Source organism: Neofelis nebulosa, chromosome 7, assembly GCF_028018385.1.
Source record: "Neofelis nebulosa isolate mNeoNeb1 chromosome 7, mNeoNeb1.pri, whole genome shotgun sequence".
NCBI lineage: Eukaryota > Metazoa > Chordata > Mammalia > Carnivora > Felidae > Neofelis > Neofelis nebulosa.
Window position 1 is genome coordinate 38,468,697 of NC_080788.1, and position 19,542 is coordinate 38,488,238.

The following is a 19,542-nucleotide window of genomic DNA, read 5'->3' on the forward strand; positions in this document are numbered from 1 at the left end:
TCGTGAGCACCACTACTTTGGAAAAAGTTTCACCTCACTACTCCTCAGTAACTATCTCAAAAAAGATAAGAGGTCTCAACAGACCACTGCTGAGGTTACACTCTTGCTCTCACGTTCCATGACTTTATCTGAAATATATCCTGAGAGTAATAACACAACATTGATTCTCAGATGCACCTTTTCCTCCACTTTTAACATCTCTGAAATTGGGCTGCTTTTGTATAATGGACAGCATGTCACAGTTTAACAGGCAGTGTTTTTGTTTTGTTTTTTTTTCTTTCTGAGTGGTACACAAAATAGTATCTTAAAACCAATGGCACCTTGGGTTTGTTGAAACATGGTAATTTCCAGTTGCCTAGTTTCTCTTTCCTTATTGGTCACCAAGTTCAGGGAACTCTGTACAAAGACATGGCTGGAATCTGGCCAGGGACATTCCAAGAAACACTTGGGGGAAAAAAAACTTCTAGACTCAGCTTTTTGCATCCAGTTGATGCTTCTGTGTGTATGTCCCAGTCCAGCTGCGAGCTCCTTGAGGGCAGGGGTTCAATCTGATTCATCTCTATTTCCCCAGGGTCCTGCACATTTGCCAGATTTCAGTCCATGCAATTAATCAATGTCTGTCGTGGAAGCAATAAAACTGCCCCCACAGGAGGCCAGCAATGGCCACGGCCACTAGCTTGGGCAACCAGGCTGAGATTCAGCGGTCAAGGTGCTGACTACCCCACAAATCCCTGCGCCCTCCTCAATGGGTTTTGGACACTGAGATTACCACTCACCAGCACATCCCTGAAGAGTAACTGCGGCCCGGAGTGCACTGTCCAGTCCACCGCGCCACTATTTGGAATCTTGATACGAATCACCAGCACCTGGTTCTCCATGGCATGGAAGGGGCCAAAGGCCAGCCACAGCATTACAGGTTACAGGGGCTCACATCCTGGGGCAGGAGGTACCCACTGGATCCTGGTTAGGCGAGGACTCCAAAGGGTGACAAGGGGACGGAGGGAAACAGGGCAGGGGGTCGGGGGAGTGAAGAAGAGGGATGGTCTGGAAGGGACCCGCAGGCAGCAAGCCAGGCCCAGCCTGTATGGGGTTGGGGCTGCCTCTCTGTGAGCGTGGACGGGGCACGAGGCAGGGGCCAATATAAACTAACGGGGGTCAGAGGGTTCTGGAGTTGGGAAAGAGGGCGAACCGGACCGTGAAGCCCCCTGCCGTCTGTGTGGGTGTGAGGAGATGACCCCGTTTTAGGGAGACAGAGCGGCAGGTGTCCACTCTTCCTTAGTGGAGAGGGGAGGGTCCCCGACTGGAGGGGACTCAGTCGGGGGCTGTTTCGAAGGAGACCCGGGGCCGCCAAACCAAGCGAGAGTCGAGGAGGGCCCTCCGTCGGGAAGCGAATCCTGTTCCCCACCCCGAGTCAGAGGGCGCGGCGCGCGCGGGCCCGGGCCCAGCCGCCCCAGGCCGAACGTTCCGGCTGCGGCGGCAGCGGCAGCGGCAAAAGGAGAAGGAAGGCGCGGCGAGGGCACTGTTACTCCGGAACCAAAACGCACGGCACCGGAACCCCGGGAGCCGGAGAGAGGGACCCGCCTCCCGCGGCGCCATGTTGGATGAGGGCAGCTCCCGGCCAGCCCCGCCACCGCGCCCCGGCGGGCGGGACCCGAGGAGCGAGCGCGAGGGGCGGGGACGAGCACGAGGGCCGGGCTAGGCTGGCCCGTCGGGAGGTCTCCGTCGGCCCGTGGTCGCCCGCGGCGACCGAGTGACGCTCCTTTCTTTTCCACTCGCGACCCTCGTTAAAGGCAGCCGGGTGAAACCATCTAGCAAACGAAGGAGGAAACTAAACTGGGCTTTTGGCGGACTCCAGCCCAACTGTCGTCTTAAAATTGCGTACTGTTGGCGGAAGCCCCAGAAAGACGAAACTCCACCTCGCCTTTATACCTACTTTGTCAAGCCCTTTACCTTGACGGGGTTTGTGCACCAAATCAAGAGTAAGGCAAGAACTCAACACTTTTTTCCCCTTCTTCCACTCCACAGATACAGAATTATGATAGTCTTCCTCCCACTTGAGCAAAGAGTGTATGCTTTTTTTGTTGTTCTTTTACCCCACGATTGCCCTGAAATAGCAAACAGCCCCTCCATTTAAAAGCAACAGTAAAAGAAAAAAAAAAATTCAGGGAAGAGTTTAACTGCCAGGGGACAGCTGGAGTACTGGCATCCTGTTCTCTTATTAAATCATTGCAGAAAATATCTGGTCTAGTCCGTAAAATTTCAACCAGATAGCAATGTTTACACAATCGGTGATACCACAGGCAGTAGCAATAACCCTCGGTTGTTTTAAATGCCTTGTTAACCTCAGATTTTAAAATGCATAATTGTGTTGATCTATGGTTTCTATATAAAAGTTTGTTTACAAATCGCATTGTGTAGGTTGGGCCATAATCTCCTGCTAATGAACGTGCTCATGTCGCTTTAGAGTGCTGAATTTTATATAAATTCGGTGGGAGAGGAGTGATCATTTCCCCCCCTCACACTCAGAATTTATTCATGCAAGAGAAAAAATAATTTAAATGTTGGTTAGTTTAAGTAGAACACCAAAAATTTTTGTGCCTATATTTCTCTGCTGAGTTTCTTTTATATTTAATTCAAAAGTCCACATAGGAGATAAATTGTCTCTTTTTTAGTTACTGTAAATTAATAGCTTAGGTAGAAATTCATTTAATCAGATGCTCCAGATATTCTGAAATTGCCCTTTTCCACCCGTACCTCAGTCCTGTGAGAAATAAACAGTTTGCCCAAGGTACCCATGTACTTTTTTATTGAAAGTTCATTTCCTATTATTTGAGAATATAGACCACAAAACTGGAGATTTTCTATGAACCTATTATTTGTTAAAACAGCTTTTTAATTCATAGTACTATGGGGAAAACCAACCCAATTTGTACTTTCAATTCTTCTGGATGGAGATATACCCCAAAGTGGAATTGCTGGGTCATACAGTAATTCCAGTTTTAGAATTCTATTGCTGGACCATTCTTTTTTTTTTTTTTTCTTTTAAGTGTATTTATTTTGAGAGAGCGAAAGAGCACAAGCAAGGGAAAGGTAGAGAGAGAGCAAGGCAGAGGATCTGAAGTGGGCTCTGTGCTGACAGCAGAGAGCCTGATGCGAAGCTTGAGCTCATGAACCCAACAGTGAGATCATGAGATCACGACCTGAGCAGAAACCAAGAGTCGGATGCTTAACCAACTGAGCCACACAGGCTCCCCTACTGCTGGACCGCGGTAAGTGCCTATGGACACCGTGCCTGGAAAAGCACATTCTGCCGGTCTTGACTCAAACGTTACCTTCTAATTGCAGCCTTCCTTTAGCACACACTATGGCAATTACAAACCAGCCCCCAAAACACTCCATTCATAGATACAAGCCAGTTTAATTTTTCTCCTAGCACGTATCTAACATGTCACAGGTTTTACTCATTTGCCTGTCTCCCCAGTAAACTATAACTTAATGAGGGGAGGGAACTATATGTGTTTTTTTTATTCACTGCCATGCCCCTAGTACCTAAAATAGTACCTGGCACATCGCAGGCACTTGAATAATAGCTGTTGAGTGAATGAATGGATCCTGAAGGCAAAGTGGACTGAAGAATAAGAATGCAACTGCCCTGTGCACCTCCTGCCTGTCTTGAGCCTCACTTGCTCCTTTGCTTTTCCACCATCAAGACTGCGACAACAGGGGTGCCTGGGTGGCTTGGTCGGTTAAGCGTCCAACTTCAGCTCAGGTCATGATCTCACGGTCCGTGGGTTCGAGCCCCGCGTCGGGCTCTCTGCTCCTCCCCTGTTCATGCTCTGTCTCTCTCTGTCCCAAAAATAAATAAACATTAAAAAAATTAAAAAAAAAAAAAAGACTGCGACAACAATCATTATAGACTCCCAAAGAACTACAGATTTTATAGCAAATATTGATTGCCTCCTGTGTTCGAGAATTCCACTTACCTCCTTCAGGGCCTACTGTGGGCCCTTATGTATAAAGCTCAAATATTTGTTGATTAATTTTGATTTAAAAGAACATGATGAAAATAGAGGATGAAAACAGTAACTTTACGGTGGAGAAACCTAGCAGACACCATCCTAACCAAGCGGTCAAAGTTAACATCCCCAGTAATAAGTCATGTTGGGATCATGTGCTGTCTAATATGATGCAGTAAGAAGGGCGCTTGACCTCTGTGGTCTTGTCCCCCAAACTCATGACCCCAATCTAATCATAAGAAAAACATCGGACAAACCGAAATTGAGGGACATTCTACATAATACCTGACAAGTACTCCTTAAAACTGTCAAGGTCATAAAAAACAAACTGTTCACAGACCTGAGAAGACTAAGAAGACATGATGACCGAATGCAGTCTGAGACCTTCAATGGAATCCTACAACAGGAAAAGAACAGTAATGAAAAGCTGGTGAAATCTGCACAGAATCTGCAGTTCAGTTGGCAATAATGAACCAGTGTTGATATCTTTTGGCAACTAAGTTACATGAGGTGCTAATATCAGAGAAATCTGGATGAGGGTTTATAAGGAACTCTGTACTACCTTTGCAATTTTTCTGTAAATCTAAACACACCAGCAATCGTGTCTTGGGAATATTACTTGCAAGAGGATATAATTATATAATTTACAATAGCAACAACAACTAAACCATAAACATTTTCTTCATGTTGCCTAATATCCTTTAGTTTGTAAAAAAAGAACATGAAGAGGCATGAACAAAAATGAGCACAGATAAACCCCTAAAAGCGTGACAGGGAAGTTTATTCTCTCCTGTTTTGGCAGAAAGGAAAAAAAGAACAGTGAGACAAGTCCAGCACTCGCACAGAAGCAGAAACAACAGTTTAACAGTCACAGAGCACCTAGTATGTGCCAGATGCTATGGATTTTAGATGTTCTAAAATGAATTAATTCATTAATTTAATGATCTCACAGTTTGTGAGGCTCTGAGCTGACGGTGTGGAGCCTGCTTGGGATTCTGTCCCTCCTTCCCTCTGCCCCTCCCCCACTTGTGTGCGTGCCTGGGCGCGCTCTCTCTCTCTCTCTCAAAATAAATAAATATTTAAAAAATTTTCAAATGTTGGGGTGCCTGAATGGCTCAGTCAGTTAAGCATCTGACTTTGTCTCAGGTCATGATCTCACAGTTTGTGAGTCCGAGCCCCGCATGGGGAGCTGTGCTGACAGCTCAGACCCTGGAGCTTGCTTCAGATTCTGTCTCCTTCTTTGCCCTCCCCCTGCTTGTGTGCTCTCTCTCTCTCTCTCTCAAAAATAAATAAACATTAAAAAAATTTTTTTAATGTCATTAGATTGAATTTCTGCGTAATATATTTTCTTTTAGATAAAGTAGGCTGCTGTCCCTACAAATCACTTAAGCTGTATTACTTCCTTCTTTTCATTGTTTAAACATATCTGTATTATTTTGTTTGTATTAACAAAATATATCTCACATTTTTGTGGCACTTTATAGCTTGCAAATACTTCCACATCCATAATGTGACAAAATTGTCTATGCATTGTAGGTTACGACCACGGACTCCATAGACAGATTGCAAGGACTGGAGGAACACTCACTATGTGTGACCTTGGGTAAGACTTCGTGATTTCTACAGCTAAAAAATAGGCATAAAAACAGTGCCAAACTCACTGGGCTGTTAAGAGAGGATTAAGTGAGTTAATATGTATAGAGTGCTTAGTCTAGGACTTGGCACAAATAAATACTATGTAAGTATTAGTTAAACTCCTCCTTCTGTACATGAAGACACTAAGATTTAGAAAGCTCTAATTTTTCTCAGTCGTTTAACTGGTATTGGTACAAGAACTTAAACCATATATTTTATCTTTAAAACAAGGTTCTTTGTATTACACATATAGTAGAACAGCAATAAAAAACAAACTAGCATGATTTGGAATCAGAGATAGGCATGCATGCAAGAATGATAATAAAATTTCAGGGTTAAAGGAAACTGACAAAATCACCAATGTTGTCCTCTGCACAATTCAAGAATTCTCTCCATGTCTACCTAAGGAATGGTCATGCAGCCTCTCTGAACATATCCAACAACAGACTCACTGCCTCAAGAGGGAACCTATTCCATGTTTGGCCAACTCAATTAAAACATTCTTGTCTTCTAGTTACTAGCATATTATTTCTAGTTCTGTTTAAAGTGAGTAAGTCTAACTGATCCTAGTACTTTCTGTTTAATGTTTTACTTCATTTATTTCTACATGTCATTCCGTTTGACTTTAAAATAGCAACATTTCTTGAGGCGGCTGGATGGCTTTTTTACGTAATAAAAAAGGCTACCGTAGTAAAAAAAATGGCTCAGTTCATGATCCCACATTTTGTGGGTTTGAACCCTGCAACGGGCTCTGTGCTGACAGCTCAGAGACTGGATCCTGCCTTGGATTGGATTCTGTGTCTCCCTATCTTCTCTCTGACCCTCCCCTGTTTGTGTTCTCTCTCTCTCAAAGTATAAAAGAGGGGCGCCTGAGTGGCTCAGCCGGTTAAGCGTCTGACTGGCTCAGGTCATGATCTCACAGTTTGGTTCGTGAGTTTGAGCCCCGCATTGGGCTCTGGGCTGATGGCTCAGAGCCTGGAGCCCACTTCAGATTCTGTGCCTCCCTCTGTCTGTCCCTCTGCTGCTTGCACTCTGTCTCTCGCATTGTCTCAAGAGTAAATAAACATTTAAAAAAAAGAATAAAAGAAACATTTTAAAAAATTAAATAATAAAATAAAATAAAATAGCAACATTTCTGTATGAGAAAACAGTATGAAATGCCTCAAAAGGATAATGCAACAAGATTCCAGTCTTTTATTTTTTCAGACTCCATAAGTGTGTAAGTTAATTCATGACATGTGAAGTATTTCAAAACTTGTTGCTGTTCTTGCAAATAATCCATAGGATCTCCAGTTAAAGTATCCTTTTCTGAAAACTCTTAAAGATGAAGACAAGTTTTCTTTTTAATTTTGAATCATCACACATTCATTCCACAAAGAGCCTTATTTATTTATTTATTTATTTATTTATTTATTTATTTAATTTTTTGAATGTTTATTCATTTTTGAGAGAGAGAGACATAGAGCATGAGTGGGGGAGGAACAGAGAGAAGGAGACACAGAACTCGAAGCAGGTTCCAGGCTCCAAGCAGTCAGCGCAGAGCCCGACGCAGGGCTCAAACCCACGAACCATGAGATCATGACCTGATCCGAAGTCGGCCACTCAACTGACCGAGCCACCCAGGAGCCCCGAATTTTGATTTTTAAATGTAATGTAAAATTAGGTGACACTGTTTAGATTTTTATCCAAACTTTAAAATTCTTGGTTCCTTCATCTTTTAATGTTGGAAATTTGAAAGCATAAAAAACTAAAATGTTGGTTTCATCTCACAGCAGGCGGGTTAATATCATACGTAATAAAAAAGGCTATAAGAGGGGTGGGTGCTGGCTGGTCCAGTCGGTAGAGCCTGTGACTCTTGATCTCAGAGCTGTGAGTTCAAGCCCCACATTGGGTGTGGAGCCTACTTAATATGGATGAATTTTAAAAGAGAGAAAGAAATAAAGGTTACAGGATAATCTCCTATCTTCATGGACTTTCATTCAATTCTTAAACATATACATTTTTTGAAATGAAAATATCCACTTTTATTAAATGGAGTTAAAAATTTTAACCTAGGAGAGTATTAATTTTCATTTTGTATGTTTTTATATTCTTCCTTTAGAGTTTGGGTAGACCACTTTTTAGGTCTGATTTTAAATTATGCACTTATATGAAAATAGAGTAAAATGAATCACCTTGTGGTTAATAAATTCAATGTTCTGTTTACAGACAGATTGTTATAAAATTACTGATCTATTCTAGCAGCAGCAAAGGTTATGTCAAGCAACTACTAAAAAAATCATACTACATAGTGTTAATGATGTTACCTTAACATACCAGCTTCAGGGGCTGCATAATTGTTTCTGCCAACCCATAAATTTTTGAGTAACAACAAAATTATTGTGATTTTTCTTACTAAATAATTCATACATTACAAAGCATGTATGTAACAAGGTCCATGAATCACTAAAGCATATAATGATCATATATCTAATGACATATCTCTTTTCATAAGATGAATTCAAATAGATTTATGTATTTAGGTTAACTAAAAAATACTGAGTTTATAAGGTTCATAATTCTATCATCAACAACAATACAGAAACTTTACATCTTCTTTAAGAAGTACAGCTTCCATGATTTGCTTTTAAAAACTGGAAGCTTTTGTTTATCAAAATCCTTGTGTTTAAGCTACTTTTCATGAAGTTTTACTGCTTTTAAATTGATACTATAAATATCACTGAAGATAAATTAATAATATAATGGAGTAGTACAATCTTCATAAACTGTATTTAAAATGATATAAGTGCAACTAAAATAGCTATAAGCAATACTATATAACACCTCATACTAGTAGTAGCTAATATTCTTTACCCAGCAACTCGGATCTAAAAGAGGATATTTTCATTTACTAACATTTTACGTGCTTTTCTTTGGTCTGATCTTCAATCTTATCACATTTCTTTATGCACGTGTGTATGTATTTTTATACTGAAGAATGACATACAACATTGTGTTCGTTTCAGGATAAAAGTATATAATAAGGATATAAAAGTATATCCTTAATGCTACCAAAAAATGATCCCAAATGAGATTTCATCTACTTAATTAAAAGTAGGTTTCATAATTAAAAAGTTTTAAATGCCAAGACTGCAAAGTATAAAATGATGTTAGCATGTTTTACCTCTTTTAATCTCTAACATGTTTCTAAACTCTGTTATTTTCTACAGAAATCATGCAGTTACATTCCATTATAGTAATATTAAGTCCTTTACTAAATTTTAAAAATTACTTTTATTTGTGGTAAAATCCACAGAACACCAAGTTTACCATGTTAACCATGTTGAAGTATACAGTTCAGCAGTATCTAGTCACATGACCATTCACATTATTGTGCAAACATCAGTACTATCTCTAGACCTCTTTTCATCTTGCAAAATGGAAACCATACTGCCATTAAATACTAACTGCCCATTTCCCCTCCCCGCTTTACTAAATTTTTAACAGTTTTATTGAGAGATCATTCACATGCCACACAGTCTTCCATTTAAAGTGTACATTTCCATGGTTTGAGTATAGTCATGGGCTCATGCAACCATTACCACAATCAATTTTAGAACAGTTTCATTACCCCAAAAAGAAACCCCATACCCATTAACAGTCGCTGCCCATTTCCTCCCAACCTCCCCATCCCTAGGTAATCACTAATCCTCTTTGTCTCGGTAGATTTGCTTGTTCTGGACATTTCATATTAATGGCATCATGTAATAGGTGGTCTTTACGACTGGCTTCTTTCACTTAGCACAATGTTTTCAAGCTCCGTCAATGCTGTGGTGTTTATCAGTGTATCCTTCTCTTTTTTGACTGAGTAATATTCCAGTTATTCCCATAATAATGTGAATATGACACATTTTATGTATTCATTCTTCAGTTGGTGGCTATTTGTGTAGTTTCCACTTTTTGGCTAGAATGAACAATGCTACTATGAACATTTGTGTACAGGTTTTTGTGTGAACATTTGTTTTCAGTTCTCTATAGACCTCGCAATTGAATTGCTGGGTCATATGGTAACTTCATGCTTAATATTTTGAGGAACTGCCAAACTTTTCCAAAGTGGCTGTATCATTTTACATTCCCACTAGTAATGCATGAAGGTTCCAGTTTCTCCACATCCTTGCCAACACTTATCATCTGTCTTTGAGGGGCAGAGAGAGAGAAAGAGAGAATCCCAAGCAGGCTTCGTGCTGATAGGGCAGAGCCCAACATGGGGCTCAAAGCCACAAACTGTGAGATCATGACCTGAGCTGAAATCAAGAGCCAGGTGTTCAACTGAATGAGCCACCCAGGTGCCCCTCTCATTATGGTTTTGATTTGCATTGCCCTAACAGTTAATGTTGAATACCTTGTCATGTGCTTAGTAGCCAAAAGTTGTAGAACTTATTTGCAGAAATGTCTGTTCAAATCCATTTTTCAATTGGGTTGCTGAGTTATAAGAGTTCTTTATATATTCTAGCTACAGGTCCCCTATCAGATATGTGATTTGCAAATATTTTCTCCCATACCATCAGCTGTGTTTTCACTTTGATAGTATCCTTGGAAGCACAAGAATTTTTCACCTTGATGAAATCCAATTTATCTTTTTTTTTTTTTTTTTCATTTCTCATTTCCCTTTACTAACTTATCCTTTCCCCAAATAGGAGAATTTTACAGCAGGCTCTACATGAAATCAATTTCTTTACTAGAAAACTAACTGAACTTTTAGAAACACACTAAAAACAATCTACATTTATGTTATCCCAGCTGAATTAAGTGTATTCTCAATTAGCAGAGCAGAGGTCTCAAAAGTAGCTGAAGGGCCAAACTTGTGTCAGCGGAAACTATTTTAGCCACATTTTCGTTTAAAGAAAAAAATTTTCTCAGCATCTCTTCTCCAATTTATATTGAAAAAATACTCTGTGGACCATGGTCACTACTAATAATACTTCTTATTGTTGGGAAAGCTCTTGTGAAACATTTGTCAAGTACATAGAATAGTACAAAAGTGAAATATAGTAATTAAGATTTGTGTTCTATCGATTGTGTAGCAAAAGTAATTTTTCATTACTAACATAAGATTTAATAAGTATAAGTAGTTAAAGATTCTGACTTGGCACTAGTCATTAGCATGTAATTGAACTAGTAAAAAAATCAGTTAAAGCTGTGTTGATTACCACCTTATCTTTGAAAGGCAATTAAAGACCTCAATCATTGCAACAAGATTTGATTGTGCAGCCTTTATTGGACATTGATCTTTCGGCAAAGTGCAGTTACATTTTCCATTAATTTACAGTAACACAGTTTAACTTTGATACCCTAGACTGTTGACCCAGGTGAGATGTAATGCTAAGTACTTGTTTAGGTTAAGATGCCCTCAAACATCATTACTGTCTGAATGTAAGTGCTGAAAAAAAGGAGATACCCGATCTACCCGCTTTAGATAAGGTTTCTGTTATCTGCATTAGCTTTTAAATGAAATGAAACCAAGATCCTTGTCTGTAGGTCACCCCACTCATTTAAACATCATTCCTCATTTAACAGAATTAAGAGATATTTTCATGAAGCATTATACATGTTCTTGATTATAGTTTTGAGTGACTATAAATATGATAAAAAACAAAATGTACATTTTAAAAGAAATATATATGGCCTTTAATAATTAAAATTGTTTTGATTTTTTACTGAAGTCAACAATTAGCAAATTAGTGACCAAATTTGTGTGATAAAAGAAATAACTGTACAATTGGCTATGTTAAGACATTAGTGCTGAAAAACTAGGGATTTTTATATTAGCAACCTCTTTCATGCCCCCAATTCTTACTGCATCTTTACAGTAGTTCACAGCTCATGCAGGAACTAAACATTCTGACTGGAAATTTCTTCCAATACTTGCTAATTGATTTGCACAGAAATAACAATAGAAGAGTTACGAAATTTTATACCAAAAACACATCTTCGTTAAAAAATAGTTTTGCTTGATTTTTGAGACAAAATCCCATCAAGGAAGTTAAGTATTGGCAGAAAAGCTGTTTTTGGTTGTTTCATCAACTAAGAATATTCCTAATATCCCGAAGGGCAGCAGGGTCCGCTCAGAACCCTGCTTGCAACCTCAGGTGTAATCAGCATGTGCACACCCATAAAATGCCTTCAATGTGTCCCCTTTCTTCCTCTCACCTTATTTTTAAATCCTTTGATTAATGAAGTCTTTTACATACATACAAATAGATATGGAACAGAAGAATGAGGATTACAAAAACAGCCTTTACTGAAATAAAACTGGCATTTGCTTATGAGCATATTTATGATACATTTTAAAGTAGAAAGCCTTCTTGTTTTGGTCTTCTCAGATTACAGGTGGAAAAAACTTAAGACACAAAGGAGTAGAGTTATTAGCTTGAGGTCAAAAAGTAATACAGCACTGATACTAAAAATAGAATCAATTTCCTGACTTCCAGCATTTATACTTTATCCCTTTAAGGCCACAGTGCTTCCACGTATTTTCCACTTTAAAGGAAAAACCATTACTGTTCAATGGGGAGCATTTTTAGACTAAAAGGTTCACTATAAGACTTAATAAATCCAGTGAATGATATTTTAATATTTGAACCATGCCCTTAGCCATCGTTGAGTTCATCCTTCACTATGATCAACTCCATGAGAGCAAGAGGTCTATTGATTTTCATGTAATACAAGAAAATATTACATTTGCTTAATTGTTACACAGTGAGCACATGAGACAAGAAATCAAGGCTCTATTTAATGCTGCAAGCAGCAGAGAATTACAGAGATCAATAGGGTAGTTTGTCAAAGATCTTCTCCAAGGAGACTTACCTATCACCATATGGACAAGCAGTCACACTGACTGTAGCTATTGAAAAACAGGTAAGCAGAGTCAGCAGTACAAATTATCAGAAATCAAACAGGCCAGTGTGAAAAGAAGTGCAACTCTACTGAAAAGCTGTATTTATAGTCTGGTAATTAAAAACCATTTTATCAGCCTTGTGCTGGGACCAAACCTTTACAGCAAGTATTGACAAGACCAGCAGCAGTGAATGAGCAGTATTTGACTTAAAACTTATGAGCTATAGTTATTTAACTTTGCCCATTACAGGGGAAATCAGTTCTAGCCTTCCTTGCAAAATGCTAATAGTCAGTTTTATTATTAATGAAGTCTAATGTAACACTATCTTCTTCGTGTAAGCTATTCATTTAACTAGTGTCAAGTATATTCTTCTGGACTAAATATATGGGCATAAGTACTTCTTTGATTAAAGTGTTATTTAGAATTGCTTTTAGACAAGTGCATGCTACATGTATTTGAAGAACAGCTCGCTCTCTGTAGCTCATTTAAAATGACCACCTTGAACGAAGTCAGTTTGTATTACTTCATTCTGGTATTTTCACCTCAAGTCACTTCCAGTCACTTTCTCTACTGATTTGCCAGAAGTAAGCACCCAGTTGTTGGTTAGACTGTATTGTATAGAATATTTTGCTACAAAAATGTGTACACTTGCAGAGTATCAGCAACACATTAACATAAAATGATATATAATGTATGTTTGTAATTATGGGAGAGATCATAAATCTTAAACACCCATTGGTTTAGACATTACATAGCTCTACTTAGTTCTCCCTAAATTACTCCAAATTTCTGAAATTTACCATTCGTCTGGGTATTTTGTAACTACCCCCAAGGATAAATTTTTTTAAATGACTTTGCTTTCAAAAACGCAATTAACTTAATAAAATCTTAACACAAAACTGCCATCAGGTCTTTAAAATTTCAGCCCATTTCCCATCACCAATAAGTGTATGGATATGTACCATTTCAGCTAATTGCTTTTGTAAACAGTCACCAAATTTATTCTTCTGGGTCTTTGTAGATCTTAATTGCTCTTACAGCTTTATCAGCGTGCTATTTTAACTTTTAATAAGTCTTAATTTCATTCATCTTGCTACATTTACATTAACCAGAGTCATTATTCTTTTTTTCAAAGTAGTATGGTATTGGAGGTTTAGACGATAAGAAATTTCAACATTACACCTGAACCTCTCATCCAGGTAAATGGCACAAGGGCTTTAAAACATTCCCATTTAAAATCCTGCCAGCTGAAGAGTTTAGATTTCAGATTGCAATTAGAATTCATCAGTTTTGGATTTGCCAATGGTATTATCTCCACCTTTATCCTAAACTCCCCTACTTCTTTTTCCAGTGTCATATAAAAGGTTTTCCCCTGTCCTTCTTTGTATGGGTGTCTCTATTTTCTCTTCAAAGAGTTGATTTAAATTGTTAATACCTAACTATAGAATATATATAGGTTGTAATCATTTTTTATCTGTAATTTAACCTAATTCTAGGGGAAAAAATGGTGTATGCCTCATGCATTTGTAGTTCCCATTGGCTAAACTGAGTATGTAATATATAACCATGTATGAAAAGCTTTGCCTCTTGAGGGCAATGATTCATCTTAAAGAATCAGACACCACAGAAAGAAAAAGGTGTTTGCAAAAGTTTTATTTTAAAGGGTCAAAAATAAATATTGTACATACACACAAGAGAAAATCCACCGATATTTATGTTCTCCAAGGCTCACCCTTCAGTACATGGCACCTTCATCTTCTTTATTTAGAAAATAAACTGTTATTGGTCCATAACTGGTATGCACAGTCTCTGTGACTCTAGCAAATAACCAGGAGCCAAGTCCATACAATAAAGTTGGAATACCTAGAAAACAAATGATATGTTTTTATGAACATCAATACTTATTAATCACGCATCAATATATTTGTCATGGTGCAAATCACAAAGCACTCTTCAGCAATGTCAACAAATTATAAAGTTATAAAAATATAGACATGAGTGAAGATGGACTCATTATCTAAGAGCTCAATTTCATCTGTTTGTGGAACTATGTGAGCCTAGAGATCTTTAAAACTATAGATAAAGCTGGTTTAAACTTTAATTCAAAGCACTTTATAAGCACTAATTCATTACTTCCAAGTAATTATGAAGTAATTTTATATTCTTTTTGCAAATAAACAGAATATTCATTCATTTCGTTGTAGATGCTCCTGATTATTGGCCTTGAGCTTAAATTACTAGGTCAACTTTACTGTGCGTTAAGTTAAACAGCAACACTGATGGTTAAAGTAATTTTTTGTACAACTTAAAAGAAACTGGGTCAAAGAGCTGTCTTGAAAACCTAAGGCAAAACGTAACTCAAGGAAGATTTTAGTATAACGAGAAATACTCCCATTAGTATTTTTACAGCTGATTTGAAAACAACCTTGTTTCAACCTATTTGGAATAGGTATTCAGTAGATTCCAACAACATGTTTCTTCTTTGGAGTATTTCCATTTGATAAGATCTTGCTGTTATATTTGAGACTAGCTGCCATTTGTGATTCATGGAACTAAGCCTACTAACCAGAGATAATGGATTAAGCACTCATGCAAATGAAACTATAGTGGACACAAAACAAACTTTCACAGTTCCTATCTTTTTTAAGGCACTTATTTAAATTCAATGACTACTGACATATTAAAAACATGTATAAAACCAACAGGCATATGAATCAATAGCAAATATCGTATGCTCGACACAGTGGTAATTTTATTGTTACCGTGTAGGAGTTGGACATAAAAAGACAATTTAAAAGACAAGCTGTCCATTTGGAAAATCCCTCTTTCCAGCTAATAGGGAAACCACATGCTCAGGACTAATCATATTGCTAAATTTTTTCTTATTTTTCTGCAAGAATATATCTGCCGTTATGCTCTTTTTGAGTGAGTAAGTGCACTGGACTACTTTGTGCTTATTCCCTGAAGCTGCATTCCAACCACTGTGATGCCAGAGACTAATCAGGAGAAGCGTCACTATCTGGCAATGAGAATAGGAAAAAAAATGCCCATTCAGTCTGGCACCTCTCTATTTTTAGGAATATACTGGGTCATAGTTTGTCACTATCACAGGGTTCCCTGGAATGCCCATGAAATCTTTGACTGCTTTCTTTGCCTTGGTAATACCCAAAAGAATCTCTAAATGCTTCAAGGGAATGTCACAAAAAAGCCACAAAAACTAGCATCATAAAGCTATTTATAAATAATTTTATCAGGAAAAAAAAAAGGCAAGTGGAGTGTGGTTAGGGAAGCATACAGGCAGAAATGAGTGAAGAATAGAAAGATAAGTTGAAATAAAAAATTAAATATGGCATCACAACTTTAAAGCTGAAAATCAATGGGGTAAGAAAAAAACAGGTTCTAGGAACAAGTATTAATTTTTAAAATATACTGACAGTAAATTATATATAAGATATGCCTTTTAAACCAACGCTAAGGACATAAATTTAAGGGGTGGCTGGTGAAACTGAAATCTTGTTTGATCGTACTTATCAGTTTCCAGTTAAAATATTGGCACGTTTTAAAAACCACACAAATCAATGGTCCATATTTTTTCAGCTAAAATGGAGAACTGATCAAAGATTACCAGTTTAATAATAACTACATTACCTCTCACTAAGAAACAGCTAGGAAACACTATCAATAATTTTGTTTGATAGGGGATAGAGTTGTGATACAGGAGTCAAAAATTCTCTATTTCTTTTTTCCTGCAGTCTATTTAATGCAGTCAGGCTAATACACCAAATGAGAAGATTTGCCACTGACGTAATTAAAACATAAAAAAAAATAATTTTATGGCACATATGCTATAAAGTCTATAAAATTCTGTGAGAAATTAAATTTTTCCCAGACTGAAACATAACATCAAAATGAACATGAAAGTCAGTTCTTTGCATAATAATTCATTTTGAGTCAGCTGAACAGTAGGTAAACCACTGTCAAATTAAGCACTTAAAAAAAATTAGAACTTCTTAGCAAGTCTCCGATTACCCATTCATTCCAATGGTAAGTTGCTTTTCTTAAATCTCAATCTACTTCCCAGCAGGATACCCAGACTGATAAACCATCAGTAAAATGTCAGCTTCCACTGAAGGGAAGACAGAGGAGAAAGAGAACAAATGGTAAAAGAGAAATCTTTATTATTTACAAAATGGAAAAATGAATTACTCTGATAATTATTAATTTAGAAGGGAATAAGAGGAATAAAATCCTAAGTATTTTTATTAATAGAATATGTAGTTGATGATCCACAGGGGCAATTTGTACATCACAGAACAGGGAAGAATCTATTATCTAATTCTCTACCATAAGACAAAAATACAAAATAAACATTACCAAATTGGTGAATACACTATTCTTTAAAAAGTGCAGGAAAAAATTCCCTGTATCAATAAAAGCCAATTCGAATGAAAGCATGCATGAGCAGAAAGTTTTCCTTTTTGTTTAACTTAAAACTCTTATTCCCACGTAGGCAGGATTTTTAGAATTTCCAGAAGACCATTACATCACTCTTCAGCCTTCTCTTCCACATAAAAAAAGAAAAAGAAAAACTACAACTGTTGTTTCTTTCCTCAAAAGGTTTCACTTCTCTGTGTGAGACTGTATCCTAATTTTCTTTGGATTTCTTTGTACCTATATGCAAAAGAAAGCTCCAAACCGTTCAGGTGTTCTTAAGGTGTTAAATTTTAAATGAAAACTTTCTTTCAAAGGCATTTGGCTCATGGTTTACCTATAATCCACCAATTATACTTTTCCTAACCTGTAACTCTTACCAGTTGGGAAGAATGATGGCTTCTGATTCTGAAAATGCTAAAATAAACCTCATCTTGAATCTAGTCATCACTCCAATTTTTCCAAATAATTTTGAATTGAATCTTCTAAGTGTGCTTGCTCACCCTTCAACTTTGAATCAACCTCAAAATTAGTGGGCATGCTCTATATAGTCCATCAGCCAAACAAACAAACCTTTAAAGGTATACACATTGCTAAATAATCTTCTCCTTGGTGGAGTGAACCCAGGACAGTCCCAGTAGACCAATGGCTCAAAAATCCCACGAGAGACATATGTGTTATTATAAGCAAAAGTACATAAATACCATGTTTAAATTTAACGAGCTATTAGATACACAGGGGTTTAGCTTTAATTCTGGTTTTAAAAATTCTGGTTTTAAAAAACTGGTTGGGTAACATGGTTCAGCTACCAGGTCCAGATTTTCAATTACTAAAATCTGGATTAATATGATATTACCTATTAATAGGTACAAAACATCTTGAGGCCTCTCTCTTTTTCACTGACCTAGAAAAGATACACCCATGTCAATGTTCATGCCTCTTCTGTCAGTAGCCAAAAGAAAATAAACATCCAGCAAGAGTAAATACTTTCAGAATTAGAATATTCCCATGAAAATACGGAAATATTAAAGACGTACCATCTTTTAAATATCTTTTAGGCCTAGCACCTGAGGAAGCTGATATGACTGGTGAAAACCATTAGTGCTTTCTGTAGAACGCACTTGGTAGGATTTCACATAGAGAAAATCAAACTTAGAAAGTAGTTGCAGTTTTTATAATAATGAATGCACTCAAGAGAATGATGGTCATGAACGAATCCTGCCATGCAATAAGGCATTTCTCAATTTCAGAGCCACTTTCCAATGTGGACGTTTCCTTACACCCTCTTTCTGACTGCCCAATATAAGTATCCTCCCAGCCAAGAGCTGCAGCAGGTGTGGACAGAATGAACGCCTCCTCCCCATCAGTGACGCAGTGTGATCCCTAGACACAGGCCTCGGCTAAAGCCCCGCTTTCCGGGGAAAGGTTCAATAGCAACTACTGCGATATCAACTACTGAGCCCCGACAAGCACCTACTGGGGAGTAGGGGCCGGGGGCTGGGGGAGGGGGGCGGGGAGGTAGGAATACATAAGCCCAGGGCCAAGGCCAGTCCTAGAAGGCTGCTGAGTGGGTGAGACGCGGAGGCAGGGTCCGGGAAACCCAACAGCGCGGGGCGAACCAAACGTGCCGAAAGCGTGCTCCCGGGAGAGCCTGCGCTGGGCCGAGGCAGGGTTCCCCGGCGCTGACGTGGCCTGACCTTGGGCCGGGGTCTCGATCTCTGAGCGACGTTTGTCAGCGTGCTTTGCAAACAGTGATCCCATTGTCAGCGGGGCGTGTTTCACCGACCCGGGCCACTCACCCAGGTTGACGACCTTCAGCGCCGTGAAGAACCGGTCCTGCCCGGCCAGGTCCTGCCAGGGGGCCTTGGAGCAGTGGTACTTGATGAAAGGGAAGCAGCCGGTACGCAGGACGTGGTAGTTGGCGCCCTGCACCGGCCAGTTGAAGTGCGAGAGGCCGAACTGGTCGTTGCGGACAGCGCTGTAGGGCACGCAGAAGGAGGTCCAGTGCGGCAGGCGCCGCTGTAGCAGGTGCCGCGTCAGCACCTCGGAGGCGCGGGGCTTCGGGCGGGAGGCGGCGCCCGAGGCCCAGGGCCGGCACAGCAGCAGCCGGAGCGCAGCCTCGTGGGCCCTCCGCAGGGGTTCCATGGCCGGACTAGCCCGCGTCCCCGCCCCCGCCCCCGCCCCTCTGCCTCCGTGGGGCGCGCGCCGCTGGGGGCGGAGCCGTCAGAGCGGGCGCGCGCCCGCGCCCCGGGGCGAGCGGCGGGGACGCCCAGTGGGCGCCGCGCGAGTGCACGAGAGCCCCCCCGGGGCGCGGTGGCGCGTGCGCACGAAGGTCTTGCGGCCTCCCGCGGAAGGAGCGGAGGGTGCTTGAGGGGCGGGCCCAGTGACCGGCGCTGGGAGTAAGGGTCAGCGGCGCAGAGGAGGTAATTAAGTCGTCACGTGTGACCTCATGTAGTTAACAACCCTGGGGCCCCGGGGGGCGGGGGGGGGGAAGGGGACTTGGGGGGCTTATCGGTAGGGGTGTGAGGAAATTTAAGGCTTAAAACAAATAACCACCCTAGTGAGTGGCAGGACTGACACCCA

General features: G+C 39.6%; 2 protein-coding genes and 2 long non-coding RNA genes across 26 annotated transcripts in view; 2 read left to right on the top strand and 2 right to left on the bottom strand.

The window, feature by feature from the left end:
• Positions 1-1,477, bottom strand: part of MAP2K5 (mitogen-activated protein kinase kinase 5) — a 270,655-nt gene extending 269,178 nt beyond the window's left edge. For all 14 annotated transcript variants that reach the window (XM_058740633.1, XM_058740638.1, XM_058740627.1 and 11 more), the window contains exon 1: positions 777-1,477. In XM_058740633.1, coding sequence (XP_058596616.1) covers positions 777-911 — 135 coding nt within the window. In that variant the 5' untranslated portion in view covers positions 912-1,477. The remainder of the gene's footprint in view (positions 1-776) is intronic.
• Positions 1-17,402, top strand: part of LOC131518079 (uncharacterized) — a 48,456-nt gene extending 31,054 nt beyond the window's left edge. For 2 of the 7 annotated variants that reach the window (XR_009264888.1, XR_009264892.1), the window contains exons 5-6: positions 5,553-5,619; positions 16,610-17,402. This is a non-coding gene — a long non-coding RNA (uncharacterized LOC131518079). The other 5 variants (XR_009264887.1, XR_009264891.1, XR_009264886.1 and 2 more) reach the window with 3 other exon arrangements.
• C7H15orf61 (chromosome 7 C15orf61 homolog) lies at positions 14,167-19,126 on the bottom strand. Its single transcript, XM_058740646.1, has 2 exons — positions 18,759-19,126; positions 14,167-14,391 (listed from the first exon to the last, which is right to left on the bottom strand). Exons 1-2 carry the CDS (start codon positions 19,102-19,104, stop codon positions 14,264-14,266), a joined length of 474 nt encoding a protein of 157 aa, XP_058596629.1. The 5' UTR covers positions 19,105-19,126; the 3' UTR covers positions 14,167-14,263.
• A 156-nt stretch (positions 19,127-19,282) lies between these two features.
• The window catches only part of LOC131518078 (uncharacterized), a 129,139-nt gene continuing 128,879 nt past the window's right edge, over positions 19,283-19,542 (top strand). For all 4 annotated transcript variants that reach the window (XR_009264883.1, XR_009264882.1, XR_009264884.1 and 1 more), the window contains exon 1: positions 19,283-19,382. This is a non-coding gene — a long non-coding RNA (uncharacterized LOC131518078). The remainder of the gene's footprint in view (positions 19,383-19,542) is intronic.

Coding starts and splice junctions, on each gene's coding strand:
- C7H15orf61 (XM_058740646.1), bottom strand. CDS start 19,104: ATGGAACCCCTGCGGAGGGCCCACGAGGCTGCGCTCCGGCTGCTGCTG. Junction 14,392..18,758: donor GCTGAAGGTCGTCAACCTGG/GTGAGTGGCCCG, acceptor TTTGTTTTCTAG/GTATTCCAACTTTATTGTAT.